The sequence below is a fragment of the Theropithecus gelada genome, chromosome 19, assembly GCF_003255815.1.
Source record: "Theropithecus gelada isolate Dixy chromosome 19, Tgel_1.0, whole genome shotgun sequence".
Lineage (NCBI taxonomy): Eukaryota > Metazoa > Chordata > Mammalia > Primates > Cercopithecidae > Theropithecus > Theropithecus gelada.
The window spans coordinates 41,570,182-41,586,099 of NC_037687.1; the positions used below are offsets into that span (position 1 = coordinate 41,570,182).

The following is a 15,918-nucleotide window of genomic DNA, read 5'->3' on the forward strand; positions in this document are numbered from 1 at the left end:
GAGGAACAGATGTCTCCCAGAGGTCCACACAGCTCCTCCCTCACCTCCTTCATGGCTTGCCTCAGATGTCACTTTCTCATCAAAGTCTTTCCGGAACACCCTATTTAAAATTACAACTGGCTCCACACTCCCAATCCCCTCTACCTGGCTCTATTGTTTTCTTCTTCCCATGACACTGATCACCTTCTAACACTAAATGATTTCGTTATTTATGATGCTAACTGCCTGAAGCCAACACAGGAGTAGTTGCAGGGAAGTAGGGTTCATTTGTCATCTTCACTGCTGTACCCCAGCATCTAGAACAGTGTCTGGCACATAGTAGAAGCTCAATAAACATCAGATAAGGGGAGGACGGATTGAGTGCAGGAACGGGTGTCCTAGGTGAGTCTGGTCTGCAGAACCGGTGTCTGCAGGTGGGGCGGGCATAAGGGGGGGATTTCTCCCTACCCAGGTGGGCAATGAACTCCTGAGAAATGTCCATCCAGCGCAGCAGCTGCTGCAGGAAGCCAAAGGCAAACCGCTTTTCAATGGAAGATGAGTCCAGTTCCATGTCCTTAAGGCCTCTGGAGATGTGGAGAGAGGGATCAGCCCAGACACCGGCCCTACAGTTTCCCACCCTTCTCAGATCCGCCTCTGCTCCTGCTGGCCATATCTGTATCAGCTTTGGCTTCACCCCAGGTTGGGGCTCCACTCTGAGCCCCCCATGCCCCACCCCACTTAGCCTTCTCCCCTCTCTGGCGCCGCCTCTGCTTCCAGGCCCCGCCCCCTCAGCCACCTCCCCTTTGGCCCCACCTCTGTACCCCAGGCCCTGCCCTTCTCAGCCTTCTCTCCTCTTTGGTCCCGCCTCCACTCACCGGTCCCCGCCCCTCTCAGTCTCCTCCACTCTCTGGCCCCGCCTCTGCTCCCTGGGCCCCGCCCTTTTCTGCCTCCTCTCCTCTCTGGTTCCGCCTCTGCTCCTTAAGCCCCGCCCCACCCATTTCGGACTCCTCCCCATCTGGCCCCGCCTCTGTGTCCAGGCCCCACTCCCTTAGCTCCTCCCCTCTGGTTCCTTCTTTGCTCCCTAGGCCCCGCTCCTCTCGGTTCCACCCCTCTCTGGCCCCGCCTCTCCCAGCCTTTGCCGGGTGGGTTCCGCCTGCTGCTCTTCCGCGGGCGTCCCAACCCGCGTGCCTTGTAACCGCGTAGCCATTCATCTGCAGGAATTTCAGCAGCTCCTGGGCCTTCTCTCGATCTCGTGCCTTCTCCTTGGCTGTTAGCGTGTCGTAGGGGACCAGCAGGGGGTGGGTCCCACCGCCTGGGGAGGCAAAGATCAGAAATTAGGGCTCTGGGGAAGACCCGGGCCACCCTCACTGAAGTGGTTCCTGCAGTGCCCGGCATGCGTAATTATAGTAATAAAGACGAAGATACGAATAACGGAAACATTGCTTGCTGGTGCTCATCTCATTACCCCACGGTGGTAAACGCTGTTATTATTCCCATCTACAGATGGAGAAACCGAGTTTCAGGGGCATGAAGGCAATCAGTAAAGCCACACGGTGAAGCCACGGGGGTCTCCTGGGGGCGGCATGGGCGTCCTCACCTTTGGCTTCCAGCTCCTGCTTCTTCTTCCTTCCCCACGTGTTGTGGTAATTTTCCGCCAGTTGTTCTGCCATGGCCTGGGAGTGGATGCAGAGTCAACGGGTAGATTCAGAGGATGCCAGCCCCCCCAAAGACACCCCATGTCCCCCCAAAAGGATCAGGGCTCTCACCTGCAGCTCCCGGGACAGGGTAACTGCGCTAAGGTCGGGGGGCTGGGGGTTGTAGCCTTCTCGAGGATCGTAGGTCTAAGAGGACAAGGGGAATATGGGAGGTTGGATGATGGGCTAGCAGAAAGCCCAGGCCAGCCCCCTCCCCAGGCCCCCACTAGTCCATTCTACTCCCTCCGCCCTCCCCTGGCTCAAGACCCCGTGTCCTCTCCTTAAGGCCCTGTGTCTAAACCACCCCATCCTTCTCTCCTCTGCCCTTTGCAATTATTCAGACCCCTGCCCTCTCCTTTCCCAGATCTCAAGTTTCTGCACCCCTCTCTGGCCCCACCTACCTCCCTGGGCCCCTCTCCTCTCCATCCCATCCCTGTCTGGCCACGCCCTCTCCTGGCCACGCCCCTTGTTCTAGACCCTCCCTGCCTCGTGCCCCTGCCCTCCGCCCAGGGGCATTTTGCGATATCTTCCGCCTTCACCTGGGCACTTTGTGATATCTTCCGCGTTTTTTTCTTTTCCGTCTTCTCCTCCTCACCCTCCCTGGCCTTCTCTATGGTCCATTCCCAGGCAATCATGGCCTTCAGGGACTCCTTGATGGGCCAGCGGTATATCTCTTTGTCCTAGGGTGGACAGGAGGGTGGGGAGTTGGTGGAATGGAGTGAGAGGGGGGTGGAGGAAGGACCCCAAAGGAGAAAACCCTGACCACGTGGCTAGGCAGTGGTCCAGTCTGGATTCCAACTCAAGTCTCTTACCTGCTCTGTAACAGAGCCTCCCAAACCCAATCTCCTTATCCCGTTAGACACACGAGTCTCTGAGAATTTTTTTTTTTTTTTTTTTTGAGACGGAGTCTCCCTCTGTCACCCAGCCTAGAGTACAGTGGCACGATCTTGGCTCACTGCCAGCTTCTCCTCCGGGGTTCATGCCATTCTCCTGCCTCAGCCTCCCGAGTAGCTGGGACTACAGGCACCCCCCACCACATCCAGCTAATTTTTTGTATTTTTAGTAGAGACGAGGTTTCACCGTGTTAGCCAGGATGGTCATCTCCTGACCTCATGATCCGCCTGCCTCGGCTTCCCAAAGTGCTGGGATTACAGGCGTGAGCCACTGCGCCCGGCTCCAAGAAGTCTTACTACAGCCAAGGAATCAAACCCATTCTCTCAGACTCTCTACCCGCTCTACCAAGTTTGAGAGAAGGCAAAGTCCACGAATGACGAGACCTAATCCACAGATCCACCTGGATGCAAACCTGTGAACCTTCCTCACTCCGCCCTGAACCCTCAAATTTGGGGGTTTCATTTTGACTCCCAATGCTGGGCCTTAAGGCCTGGTCACCTTCTCTGAAAAGGTCTTGTAGGGCCTCAGCATGGGGTGGGTCTTCAACTCCTCATCTATGTTCTCTCCATAGGACCAGTTGTTCTGGATCTAGAGATGGAGAGGAGGCAGGGTGACGGGGAGGCAGCAGTTGGGGACACATGGGGGGGACCCTGGAGGAGCCGAGGACAGAGAATCCTGGGGGATCCCAGAAAAAGCTAAGGGTCTTAGGGAAGGCTGGGGGGTCTCAGGGAGATCTGGGGCCTCAGGGAGGAACCGGGTCAGGGGGAAAGCTGGGGTCTTGAGGGTTTCTAGGATAGGAAGACCCTGAGGCCAACCTTGTCGAAGGCCCACTTCTCATGTGTATACTCCGCAAACTTGTTAATGAAGGAGTCCAGCTTCTCCGGGATGATCACACTGTGGGGGGCATAGGGTCAGCAGATGTTGGGACTGGGGTTCCCTCCACCCCTGAAATCTTCCTCTCTGTCTCCCAGCCCCCAGGCCTCACTTGAGGGTTTCCACAGGCCGGGGATCAAAGTTGCCTTCAGCATCCACTGTGGCCTTTTTCTCCGCCTTAGATGAGTATGAGGCGTCCACATAGTCGGGGGGCAGAGCCCCAGCGATGGCACACAGACAAGGCATGGCCATTCGGTAAAGCTCCGGGTCGTATTTCTGGGAAGGCCGGGAGGAGCAGGGGTAGGAGGTCACTATAAGCCTCAGTGAGCCTCGGGACCTCAAACTCACACACTGCAATAATCAACCCTTCTCCCTGAACCCCCAAACCTGAATTATGGTCCCTCTCCTTGAAACTCAAATCTCAGACCCAACTGTATGCTCAAATCATCTCCATATTACCCTCTCCAAGCTCCCAAACTAGAGGCCCACCCCCTTTTCCATAACCTCCACGCTGAAGCCTCAACCCATAGATCCTCCTAGATCCAAACATGCAGAACCCTCTTATCCTTGAACCCCCCAAAATTGGGGGGTTTCGCTCTGGACTTCCAATTTTGGGCCCCAAACCCTCCACATAGGCCATTTTGGGGCTCCCTGCTGCCCAGACCTTATGGGCCAGAGAGTCAAAGATGCCCCAGAAGAGTTTCCGGGTGAGGTGCAGCTCCTCCTCCGAGGTGACCCCGAAGTTGGCCCAGCCTGTGGGTAGGCAGTAGTACTTCCAACAACGCTCATAGTGGTTGGTGAGGAGCTGGGTGGGAGCAAGAGGGGGACACACAAATGAAAGGGGGAACCAGCGGATGGCAGGCAGACGAAGGCCCAGAGAGACACAAGCATGCCAGTGCTTTTAAATTATGAAGGAGGTGTGGGTTATGCAAATGATATGCTAATAAGGGAAGAAATGGTATGTTTTTTGAGGAGTGGTCTTAGACAGCTTAGTATGCAAATTTAGCATTCTTAATTTAGAGTTAAGATGGGCATTAAACTAGAGCTGGTTGTGTCTGGTGTTGCTTTACACAAATAAGCGTGCTAATATTAATCCATGGGTACATAGTGAGTAAATGGGCATATGGATGCGGCAATCTGTGCTTATGCAAATTAACATATCAAGTAGAAACAAAAGCTGCACCCCATGCAAATATATGGTAATCGGGAGGAGGGCCTCCACTATCCAAGATGTAAAGTTTGTTTTTTTTTTTTTTTTTTGAGGTAGAGTCTCTGTCGACCAGGCTGGAATGCAATGGCACAATCTCGGCTCGCTGCAACCTCCGCCTCCCAGGTTCAAGCAATTCTCCAGCCTCAGCCTCCAGAGTAGCTGGGATTACAGGTGTGCTCCACCACGCCCAGCTCATTTTTGTATTTTTAGTAGAGACCGGGTTTCACCATGTTGGCCAGGCTGGTCTCGAACGCCTGACCTCAAGTAATCTGCCCACCTCTGCCTCCCAAAGTGTTGGGATTACAGGCGTGAGCCACCGTGCCTGACTAAAATGCAAATTTGAAATACGAGCTGATTTCGATGTATTATGCAAAATAGTCAAGCTATCTGAGTTGGGGTAGCTCTTTATGCAAATTAGCATGCAAATGAAAAAATAAGAAAGACAGTGTGCAAATATTCAGAATAGCTGTGGTAATGTTTATTCAAATAAATGCACTCATTTGAATGCATGGAAGTCTGGTGGTCCAGGCATGCAAATAAACATGCTAATTAGGGAAAGTGGTGTGTTCCATGCAAATATATGCTAATTGAAGCGGGGCTGGCTCACTGTTAAGCAAATTAAACGCTAATTAGGGAACGCTAGAGGCATCAATGAAGCAAAGTGAATGTTCTGGGAATCCTAGTATGCAAATAAGGATGCTAAGAGGTTTCTATGGGGACGCCGTCCTAACTAGTGCAGGTTAACTGGGCTGGGCAGCGCTGACACAAATGAGCCCCGCAGTCGGAGGGAAGAGCAAACCAGTGTGGGCGTGGCCTGGAAACGAACCGCTAAAGATCGCTTGTCCTTACCTTAAGTGGCATCTTGGCAAACTCGTTTAAGATGGGCACGTCGAACACCAGACGCCGCAGCAGGTGCTGCAGCATCGACGGGCGGATGTACCTGCGCGACAGCGCACAGGATGGTGGGACCTCCCCTCTAGGCCTGCTCTGCGGCCCCGCCCCTGCCCCCGCCCCGTCCTGGGGCCCGCCCCACCCCACCTGCAGAGAGCCATGAGGCAGTCCTCGATGACGTCGCGCTGTGCCTTGGTGAGCGAGCGACCCCGGGACAGGCGGTACACCGTGTGCAGCATGGAGTCCACCATGATGGCGCGGTGTTCCGTGCCCGCAAAGAGCGGCGCACACTTGGTGATGAGAGGCAGCACGGCCAGGCACAGGTAGCGGTTCAGCGCCAGTGCCATCTCGGTGGTGCTGAAAGTGGCCTAGGGCGCAGAGGGAGGACATCAGGCCCGCTGCACACCCCCGGGGCTGCTCTGGCACCTGCCCTGAGCTACTCTGGCCAAAGGATCCAAGCTTCTGATCACTCCCCCAAAACCTGCTTCTCTCAATCTCTACCACTCTCCTCCCACCCTATGCCCATGCCCCTACGCCCACAGTCCCCACCCCACCACTTACTACTTCGGCCTATGCAAAATTTCAAACACACACAACTGGTCGATGAGATTAATGAACCCCATTACAGATTTGGCTCTTCTGTAAATATGGATGGTCTGCACACTTATCTCCTCTCTAAGCCTCACCTTTCTTCCTGTAATACGTTCTTTTCCATTTGTTAGAGACAGCGGTCTCTGTCGCCCAGGCTGGAGTGCAGTGGTGCAATCATAGCTTCCTGCAGCCTCGAATTCCTGGGCTCTGGTGATCCTCCTGCCTCAGCCTCACTAGTAGCTAGGACTACAGGGACGCACCTCCATGCCTGGCTAATTTCTTTTTCTTTTTTTTTGAGATAAGGTCTGGCTCTGTTGCCCAGGCAGGAATGCAGCGGTGTAATCACGGTTCACTGCAGCCTCAAAGTCTGTGCCTCAAGTGATTCTCCCACCTCAGCCTCTCTAGTAGCAGAGACTACAGGTGTGCACCACCATACCCAGCTAATATTTAAATTTTTCTGTAGAGACAGGGTCTCTCCATGTTGCCCAGGCTGGCCTCGAACTCCTGGCTTCAAGCGAACCGCCCGCCTTGGCCTCCCAAAGTTATTACAAGGGTGAGCCACCATGCACAGCCCCAGGCTCTCTTAAACCCTCTCTAGGAAGGCTTCTGTCCCCTGCTGAAACTGTTCATCCCAGTTTCCAGTGACCTTGACTTTGCTAAATTGGTGATCACTTCTCAGTGCTCATTTTCCTTGCCCTATCACCCTTCTGTTATTGCTGTTCCTGTACAGAGTTCTGTGTGTCCACAGTGCCAAACCAACATTGTGAACGAATTTTTTTTTTTTTTAAGTTGGAGTCTCGCTCTGTCGCCCGGCTGGAGTGCAGCAGCGTGATCTCAGCTCACTGCAACCTCGCCTCCCGGGTTCAAGCAATTCTCCTGCCTCAGTCTCCTGAGTAGCTGGGATTACAGGCATGCACCACCACGCCTGGCTAATTTTTGTATTTTTAGTAGAGATGTGGTTTCACCACGTTGGTCAGGCTGGTTTCGAACTCCTGACCTTGTGATCTGCTTGCCTTGGCCCCACAAAGTGCTGGGATTACAGGCGTGAGCCACCGCGCCTGGCCTCGAACAATGATTTCTATTTCTTATCACTGGAGGTCGTGGAGATTCCTACTCACCCTTCATTGGAATTCAGAGTGTTTCTTGGTTTTCATTTTCTATCTTTATGATGGTATCGGGGATTATGGTATGTCCACAATCCCAAGAAAAGCAAAAGCAGCTGCTGCTGCTCCACCGTGACCCATCTCCTGTCCCTCTGTGGAGGTGGGGAGGGTGGCCAGGCTGGGCGGGGCTGCTCACCGTGTCCAGCGAGGCGGCTGCCCTCATGTCGGGCAGGAATCCCACGTCCAGCACGTGCAGCAAGAAGTCCTGGTTCTCAATGCCGTACACACGGTCCAGGAAGAGCACCATGGATGCCTTGTGGTCCGGCACGAAGGATGCTGACATCTTTGGCTGCACCAGAGCCCCGTCTGCAGGCAGGGAGGGCGGGTTCGGGGATGCCCTGCGGACCCGGTGGCTCCCTCCCCAGCGTCACTCCTTTGCCAAGTTCCATCCCCTCCGCACCTTTGCCCAGGGTGGGCATCTGCAGTGGGAGGCTGATGATGCCCACGAGGTCCTCCAAGGGCACAAGGGAGCGGAGGATGGCACGGATCCGCAGGGCCTCACCCTTGCAGGCTTGGATTAGCTGGGGAACGCAGGGAGGGAGAGGGGCACTCATCAGGCACTGGTGCCCCGCTTAGTGACTGCTCCGCTCCCTCCCTTCCCATACAGGGGGGTAGAGCAGGCCTCTTTCAGCGGGCTGTCTAGAGTTTCCAGCCCTCATTCCTCTGCCTGTGCCCCCCGACTCCAGCCCTGAACCCTCTCCCTGCATCCCCCATCCCCATCCTGACCCCTCTGCTTGTGCCCCCCGACCCCAGTCCTGACCTCTCTCCTTGTGTCCCCATCCCCATCCTGACCCCTCTCCCTGTGACCCCTCATCCTGGCCCCGACCCCTATCCCTGTGTCCCCATCCCCATCCTGACCTCTCTCCCTGTATCCCCATCCATCCTGAGTCCTCTCCATGTGCCCCGCCATCCCGGCCCCGACCTCTCTCCCTGTGCGCCCCCATCCCAGCCCTGACCACTCTGGGTGTCACTGTCTGTCTCCCCCACTGGACCGGGAGCTCTGTGAGACCAGGCCCTGGGGCTGTCTTGGTCACTGTTGTGTCCCCAGCATTGCTAGTCCAGGACCACCCACGTATGTGAGCTCACTCCGTGTCACCGAGTGCCTGCATGAGGCATTCAAGGCGGCTGTACCTGCCCTCCCTCCTCATCCCGCCCTGGCTCTGGGTCTCACATGCATCTCTGGCGCACAGCGTCCGAGCAGGTCGATCAAGGCAGCATAGAAGGACATGATGGCGTGTCCCAGGTGCACCCGGTTTTCTTCAGGTGGTTCCTCACCGAAGCTGCAGGGAAGGTGGGTGGGTGGGTGGGGGAGGCAGCTAGGGGCCTGGGAGGGCAGGTTGCCCTATTGAGGAGGGGGCCGGGACACTCACTGCTCGCGCCGCCGGTCCCTGCGGATGCCTGGGCCATCCCTTGCAGGGTCCTCGGAGATGCGGATGGCCTCTTCGATGGCAGCCAGCAGCCCTGAGCCACCCTCACCCCGCAGGGCGGGTCCGAAGCACTCAGGCTTCCGGATGAGCAGCCGCACCACCACGTTGGCGTTCTCCTCCACGCTCTCGCCTGGCCACCCGTATGGGGACAGGGGGTCTCATGAGCCACCACCAGATACCTCCCCATGCAGCCCCAGGACTCAACACCTCCAGGGGTAACACAGGTCCCATCCAGCCCCAGGACCCAACACTTCCAGAGGTAACACCAGCCCCTGCCAGCCCCAGGACCCAACAACTCTAGGGGTAACACCAGGTCCCTGCCAGCCCCACGACCCAATATCTCCAGGGGTAACACCAGGCTCCCGCCAGCCCCAGGACCCAACACTGCCAGCCCCAGGACCCAATACATCCAGAGAGGTAACGCAGGCCCCTGCCAGCCCCAGGACCCAACACCTCCAGGGGTAACACAGGCCCCTGCCAGCCCCAGGCCTGCTTGAAGGGATCCCTGTCTGGACCCCACCTGTGGCTCAGGGTGTGAGCAGTCATCCCAAGGGAGGTGTGACCAGTGACTCCATACTTCCCCCTCTGCCACTGCCACCCCCTCCTCACCGTTTACGAAGACAGCGAAGCGCAGGAAGTCCAGGTAGCGCTCTCCACCGCAGGGGTTCCAGCCAATATCTGGGTATCCCTTGGCCACAAGCATGGGGCAGCTTTGGAGGCCACAGCCTGCCAGGTAGGACACGACCTGGGGACAGGAGGGGCTCAGTCAGAGACCAGACCCACGCCACCATCCTCCTGGGGCCCAGCCCTCTGCCCTGCCTTGCCCTGCGGCTCCTCAGTCTGGTTCAGCTCTGATCCCTTGGCCAATTAGCTCTGGTCCTGTCAGAGGCCTGTAAACTAGAGCAACTCCATCTTGAACAGGAGCGGAGTAAAATGAGGCTGAGACCTACTGCGCTGCATTCCCAGATGGTTAAGGCATTCTAAGTCACAGAATGAGATAGAAGGTTGGCACAAGATACAGGTCATAAAGACCTTACTGATAAAACAGTTGCAGTAAAGAAGCCGGCCAAAACCCACCAAAACCAAGATGGCGAAGAGAGTGACCTCTGGCCGTCCTCACTGCTACACTCCCACCAGCGCCATGAGAGTTTACAAATGTCATGGCAACGTCAGGAAGTTATCCTACATGGTCTAGAAAGGGGAGGCACGAATAATCCACCCCTTGTTTAGCATATCATCAAGAAATAACATAAAAAATGGGCAACCAGCAGCCCTTGGGGCTGCTCTGTCTGTGGATTAGCCATTCTTTTATTCCTTTACTTTCCTAATAAACTTGCTTTCACTTTACTCTATGGACTCGCCCTGAATTCCTTCTTGTGTGAGATCTAAGAACCTTCTCTTTGGGCCTGGACCCAGACCCCTTTCCTGTAGTGGTCCTGTCCGCCCTCGTCTCCCATCTGGACCACGACACCAGCCTCCTCCCTGTGCTTCTGTCCTTCTGCCTTCCCCTCAATCTGTTTCCCACACACAGCCAGAGGGACTCTGTGAACACCTGAGTCAGGTCACGTCCCTCCTCTGCTCAGAACCCTGGCCTCCTCTCACTCAGGGTAAAAGCCAGAGCCCTTGTTGTGACCCATGAGATGCCTCATGACCCATCTGTCACCTCCTGCCCTCACCCCCACTGCCTCTGCCCCAGCCACAGCTGTCTCTCTGCTGTTCCTCCAACTCACGAGGTTCGCTCCTGCCTCAGGGCCTTTGCACTGGCTGTTCCCACTGCCAAGAATGCTCTTCCCCATGATGTCCAACTGACCCGTCACCTTCCTTCAGAGCTTTACACAAATGTCACTTTCTCAATGAGACTTTCTCTGGTCACTTTTTTTTTTAAGGGTTCTCGCTCTGTCCCTCAGGTGAAGTGCAGTGGTGCGATCATATCTCACTGCAGCCTCAGCCTCGCAGGCTCTATCAAATCCTTCCACCTTAGCCTCCTGAGTAACTGGGACGACAGGTACGTGCCACTACACCCACCTAATTTTTGTATTTTTTTGTAGATACAAGGTCTCCCTATATTGGCCAGGCTGGTCTTAAAATCCTGAGCTCAAGTGATCCTCCTGCCTCGGCCTCCCAAAGTACTGGGATTACAGACACGAGCCACTTTGCCTGGCCGGACAGTGATTTTTGACTGTCATATTACTATTGCTTTGCACAGGTCCTACCATATGGTAAGTGAACGCTACATATTTGTTGAATGATCATATAACAGCAGCTGACTAATATAACACCACTGACTGCCTCTTTACAAACGCTTTCCTGGATTAAGTCATTTAATCCTCAGAATGACTCCATGAAGTCGTTTCTATGACTACATTCATTGTACAAAATAAAGCAACAGAGGTCTGGAGACTCTAAGTCACTTATCCAAGGCCACACAGCCAGGGAGCGAGGAGAGCAGAAGCAAAGTTGCTGAACTCTGGAGCCCATGCATTGCACCACTATACACAGAAGTGCAAGCTCAGAGAGCCAAGAAATGTGCCAAGGCTACCTAGCTGGAAGCCTAGACGGCGGACCTGCCCCCAGCCCGGAAGCATAGACTGTGGATCCGCCCCCAGCCGGGAAGCTAGAGTGCGGATGGGCTCCCAGCCCAGAAGCGTAGACTGCAGAACTGCCCCAAGCCGGAAGCGTGGAGTGCAGACCTGCCCACAGCCAGGAAGCATCCCGTGAATGAGCAACTGGGTGCCGTTCTCTCCCTGCAAACTAGTCTCCTGGTTGGGCACACCATCCAGAATTGCCCCCCAGAATGAGTTCAGAATCAGTAGGTGTCCCAAGGAGCCGGGTAGCGGCCCGATCTCCTCCCTTAGGCCCGGAGCCCAGCCCTGCCCTCCATACCTTTTCCAGGTCCTGCTCCTGCAACGCCAAGGCCAGCTCATTGTTGTCAATGACGGAGGCAGCAGCCACGTCCAGGGGCGTGGAGCCCTGCATGCCTGCAGGGGCAAGAGGTGGGAGGAACATCTCACTCCTGCTTGTCTCACCTCCTCTGGGAAGCCCTCCCTGACCACCCTTTATCCAACCTGGATCAGGTACCTCCTCTGGTCTGTACTTCCCTCATCCAAGCTCTGACCACTCTGGGCTGTCACTACTGGGGTCACTATTGTGTCCCTGGCATTACTCGTTACGGGGCCAGAGCCACAGTTGAGAGGGAGTGTTTATTGAATGACTGAGTGAGTGAGCTGGTGGAAAGTGGGGCAGGCGTGGATAGGGTGCCAGGAGTGGGTTCTGGGGGACAGCCCCTGGGCTCAGGGGTTCTCACCCAGGCCGATGCCACTGTTCTCCAGCAGGTAGCTCAGGTGGTCAAACATGGAGCGCTGGTTCTGCCGGCTGATGCGGCAGAAATAGCAGAGGAAGCGGCAGCAGCTTGTCACCATCTTGGGGAAGCGGATCTCCTGGGACAGGCAGGGTGGGCCGGTGGTCAGGGCCTGCCCTCTGTGGCCGCCTCCCCTGAGCTCCCCAGTGTTCGCCTGGGCCCTCACCTTGGACTCGCCGCCCCCGAGGACGTTGACCATGACCTCCATGACCGTCTCGTGCATGCCCAGCGCCCTCATCAGGTTCGGGTGTTGGTAGAAGACTTTGTTGTTCATGATGTTCCTGTGCACGGGCAGAGCGCGTGGGGTCACCAGGGGCCGGGTGGGGCCCAAGTCCAGAGAGGGCCACAGCCACCACAGTGACAGCAGCTGGTATTCTCGACCCTGTCCCTCTGTGCCTAGCACCACCCCCTTTACAGATCTGCAGTCATTCAATTGCTACAGCCGGCCAGGCGCAGTGGCTCACGCGTGTAATCCCAGCACTTTGGGAGGCCGAAGCTGGAGGATCACTTGAGGTCAGGAATTCGAGATCAGCCTGGCCAACATGGTGAAACCCCGTTTCTACTAAAAATACAAAAATTAGCCAGGTGTGGTGGCGCATACCCGTAATCCCAGCTACGTGGGAGGCTGAGGTGGGAGAATCGCTTGAACCTGGTAGGTGGAGGTTGCAGTGAGCAGACATTGTGCACTCCAGGTTGGGCAACAGAGCAAGACTCCATCTCAAAAAAAATAACAATAAAAAAAAAAAAAACAATTCCTACAGCCACCGTGGGAGAAAGGGTCCTTGTTTCTCTCATAAGGAGACCGAGCTGTGCACCCAAGGCGGCTCCTCTAGAACAGAGATCTTTGCCATGTTGCCCTTTGTCAAATGCTGTCCCAGCAGAGTGGCTCACGCCTTGTAATTCCAGCCCTTTGGGAGGCCAAGGCAGGAGGATCACTTGAGCCCAGGAGTTCAAGACCAGCCCGGGCAACATAGCAAGACCCTGCCTCTACAAAAAAATGTACAAATTAGCTGGGCATGGTGATGTGTGTCTGTACTCAGGAGGTTGAGGCAGGAGGATCGCTTGAGCACAGGAAGTTGAGGCTGCAGTGAGCTATGATTGGGCCACTGCACTCTAGCCTGGGCAACAGAGTGAGGCCCTATCTCAAAAACACCTAGAAAGGGCCTGGCATGCAGTAGGTGCTTAATAAATGTTTACTGTGTGAATGAGATATATTTGACACTGAGTGCTCACAACTACTACCATGATTATTATTATTCGCACAAGCTCACGGAAGCCACAGCACAACTCTTCAGAGCAGGCTTGGCTCTCCCCCCATTTTACAGATGAGGAAACTGAAGCTCAAAAAGGGTAAACCTCAGCCGGGCGCCGTGGCTCAAGCCTCTAATCCCAGCACTTTGGGAGGCCGAGGCGGGTAGATCACCTGAGGTTAGGAGTTCGAGACCAGCTTGATCAGCGTGGTGAAACCCTGTCTCTACTAATTATAAAAAATTAGCCAGGTGTGGTGGTGCGTGTCTGTAATCCCAGCTACTTGGAAGGCTGAGACAGGAGAATTGCTTGAACCTGGGAGGCGGAGGTTGCAGTGAGCTGAGATCATGCCACCACACTCCAGCCTGGGTGACAGAGTGAGACTCAGTCTCACAAAAAAAAAAAAAAAAAAAAAAAGGGTAAACGTCCTGCTGAGAGTCACACAGTAAGTGGAGCTGCTGCTACCACTGAGGGTAGAGAGGTAAGGGAAGGAGACATTAACCAGGAGGTGGGCTAGCTGCCTGAGACTGAGTAGATCACCCAGAGGATGGGCCAGAAGTTGGGGAAGGGAATGTGATTGTATCCTGAAGGCATTCATTAGCCAAGGGGATATGCAAAGTAAGCAGGCAGGGCGGTGCCTCACCCGATGCTCTGGATCATGAGGTTCTCCTCCTGAGGGCCCATCTGCACGATGAGCAGGGAGCGGATCTGGCCGAGGCACTCAAGCAGGCTCATGGTGTCTTCCACGGAGGACGGTGAGATGGTGTACGCCCGTGGCAGGGCACGCAGCAGCTCACCCAGCCCGTCGTACTGCCGGTGCAGGAGGCTGAACATGGCCCGCACCAGCTCGGGGCTCTGCACGAAGTCCTCTTGGGCCCAGCGCACCACCATGTGGGACACCAGTTCCTGCAGGGACCCTGGGAAGGAGACAACACAAGGCTTGGAGCACCACGCAGGGCAGGTCAGCACGCGGGGCCATGGACCACAACAATGTGGAAGGGGTCCCCTGTTCCAGAAGCTTTCCCAGTTACTACCACCCCTGCCCTCCACCTGCCGGGAGCAGGCACATTCTAGCAGACTGGTTTCCCTTTTCTCTTTTAGAGACAGTGTCTTGCGCTGTTGCCCTGGCTGGGGTGCAGTGGTGCGATCACAGCTCAGTGCAGCCTCGAACTCCCGGGCTCAAGTGATCCTCCTACTCTGGCCTCCCAAAGGGCTAGGATTATAGGTGTGAGCCACTGTGCCCAGCCTGGCAAACTTTTTTCTATTCCCCCAAGAATCTCTCTGTTCTGTTTGCCCTAATATCCAGCCCACAAGGGCTTCCTAAAAATTTCAATAGGAATAATAAACTGTACAACTACAAGATACCAGAGCCAACCGGAAGCACTTCGCCACGCACCTTTGAAGGCACATGTCACAATCCCACTTGTTCTATAAAAATACTGTGGATTTGGCAGGGCGTGGTGGCTCACACCCGTAATCCCTGCACTTTGGGAGGCTGAGGTGGGTGGATCACCTGAGGTCAGGAGCTCGAGACCAGCCTGGCCAACATGGTGAAGCCCCGTCTCTACTAAAAATACAAAAATTAGCCAGGCATGGTGCTGCGTGCCTGTAATCCCAGCTACTCGGGAGGCTGAGACAGGAGAATTGCTTGAACCTAGGAGGCAGAGGTTGCAGTGAGCCAAGATCACGCCGCTGCACTCTAGCCTGGGCGACACAGCGAGACCCTGTCTCAAAAAATAATAATAATAATAATTTAAAAATCTAAACTCGCAGGCAGGGGCTTTGACTTTCTCCCCTCGGCTGTATTTCCCAGCCCTGGTAACAGTGCCTGGCCCAGAGCTGGCCCCATAAAAGTTTCCTGAATGTTGCGGGATAAAACCTGTACCAACGTCAGGAAATCCGTCCTTGTTAGATGTGGCTAATACACAGTTTGCAAAATAACACGTTGGCCCAACATTCATCACAGCTGCTTGTCTAATCCCTCAGCATGGTAATCGTCTCATCAAGAGAGAAAAGAGAAGCCGCAAGGCCACAGAAGCCACAGTGGTTCAGGTTGCCACCATCCCTTGGTTAGAGGTTTGCCACTAAGCTGGTAGGCTGTGTCACCCTGGTCCAACACACACGTTCTACAGCCCCCATCTTTGGAGGCAAACTCCAGCATGCCCTTTTTTTTTTTAGACAGAGTCTTGCTCTGTCACCCTGGGTAGAGTGCAGTGGTGCAATCTGGGCTCACTGCAGCCCCCACCTCCTGGGTTCAAGCGATTCTCGTGCCTCACCTCCAAGTAGCTGGGATTACAGGTGTGCACCACCACGCCCGGTTAATTTTTGTATTTTTAGTAGAGAAGGGGGTTTCACCATGTTGGCCAGGCTGGCCTCGAACTCCTGACCTCAAGTGATCCACCCGTCTCAGCCTCCCAAATTGCTGGGATTACAAGCATGACCCACCATGCCTGCTTCCAGTTTGCCCACCACTCTTCTTCTCTCACTCCTGCCTATCTTCCCCTCCCTTGCATCCATCGTCATGCCCTCATTGGGACACAGAGGCTCCCCAGGCATGGGGCTGCCCACCCCACCCCTGCCCTCTCCCCGG

General features: G+C 55.3%; 1 protein-coding gene across 2 annotated transcripts in view; it reads right to left on the bottom strand.

The window, feature by feature from the left end:
* Nucleotides 1-15,918, bottom strand: part of RYR1 (ryanodine receptor 1) — a 160,168-nt gene that overhangs the window by 80,026 nt on the left and 64,224 nt on the right. For both annotated transcript variants that reach the window (XM_025369191.1, XM_025369190.1), the window contains exons 39-58: nt 13,972-14,245; nt 12,247-12,361; nt 12,027-12,159; nt 11,606-11,700; nt 9,332-9,467; nt 8,666-8,852; nt 8,467-8,575; nt 7,696-7,816; nt 7,432-7,601; nt 5,689-5,909; nt 5,500-5,590; nt 4,105-4,245; nt 3,553-3,716; nt 3,383-3,461; nt 3,066-3,155; nt 2,213-2,353; nt 1,746-1,820; nt 1,577-1,652; nt 1,168-1,291; nt 448-563 (exon numbers count right to left, since the gene is read on the bottom strand). In XM_025369191.1, the coding sequence (XP_025224976.1) occupies nt 448-563; nt 1,168-1,291; nt 1,577-1,652; nt 1,746-1,820; nt 2,213-2,353; nt 3,066-3,155; nt 3,383-3,461; nt 3,553-3,716; nt 4,105-4,245; nt 5,500-5,590; nt 5,689-5,909; nt 7,432-7,601; nt 7,696-7,816; nt 8,467-8,575; nt 8,666-8,852; nt 9,332-9,467; nt 11,606-11,700; nt 12,027-12,159; nt 12,247-12,361; nt 13,972-14,245 (2,658 nt within the window). The remainder of the gene's footprint in view (nt 1-447; nt 564-1,167; nt 1,292-1,576; nt 1,653-1,745; nt 1,821-2,212; nt 2,354-3,065; nt 3,156-3,382; nt 3,462-3,552; nt 3,717-4,104; nt 4,246-5,499; nt 5,591-5,688; nt 5,910-7,431; nt 7,602-7,695; nt 7,817-8,466; nt 8,576-8,665; nt 8,853-9,331; nt 9,468-11,605; nt 11,701-12,026; nt 12,160-12,246; nt 12,362-13,971; nt 14,246-15,918) is intronic.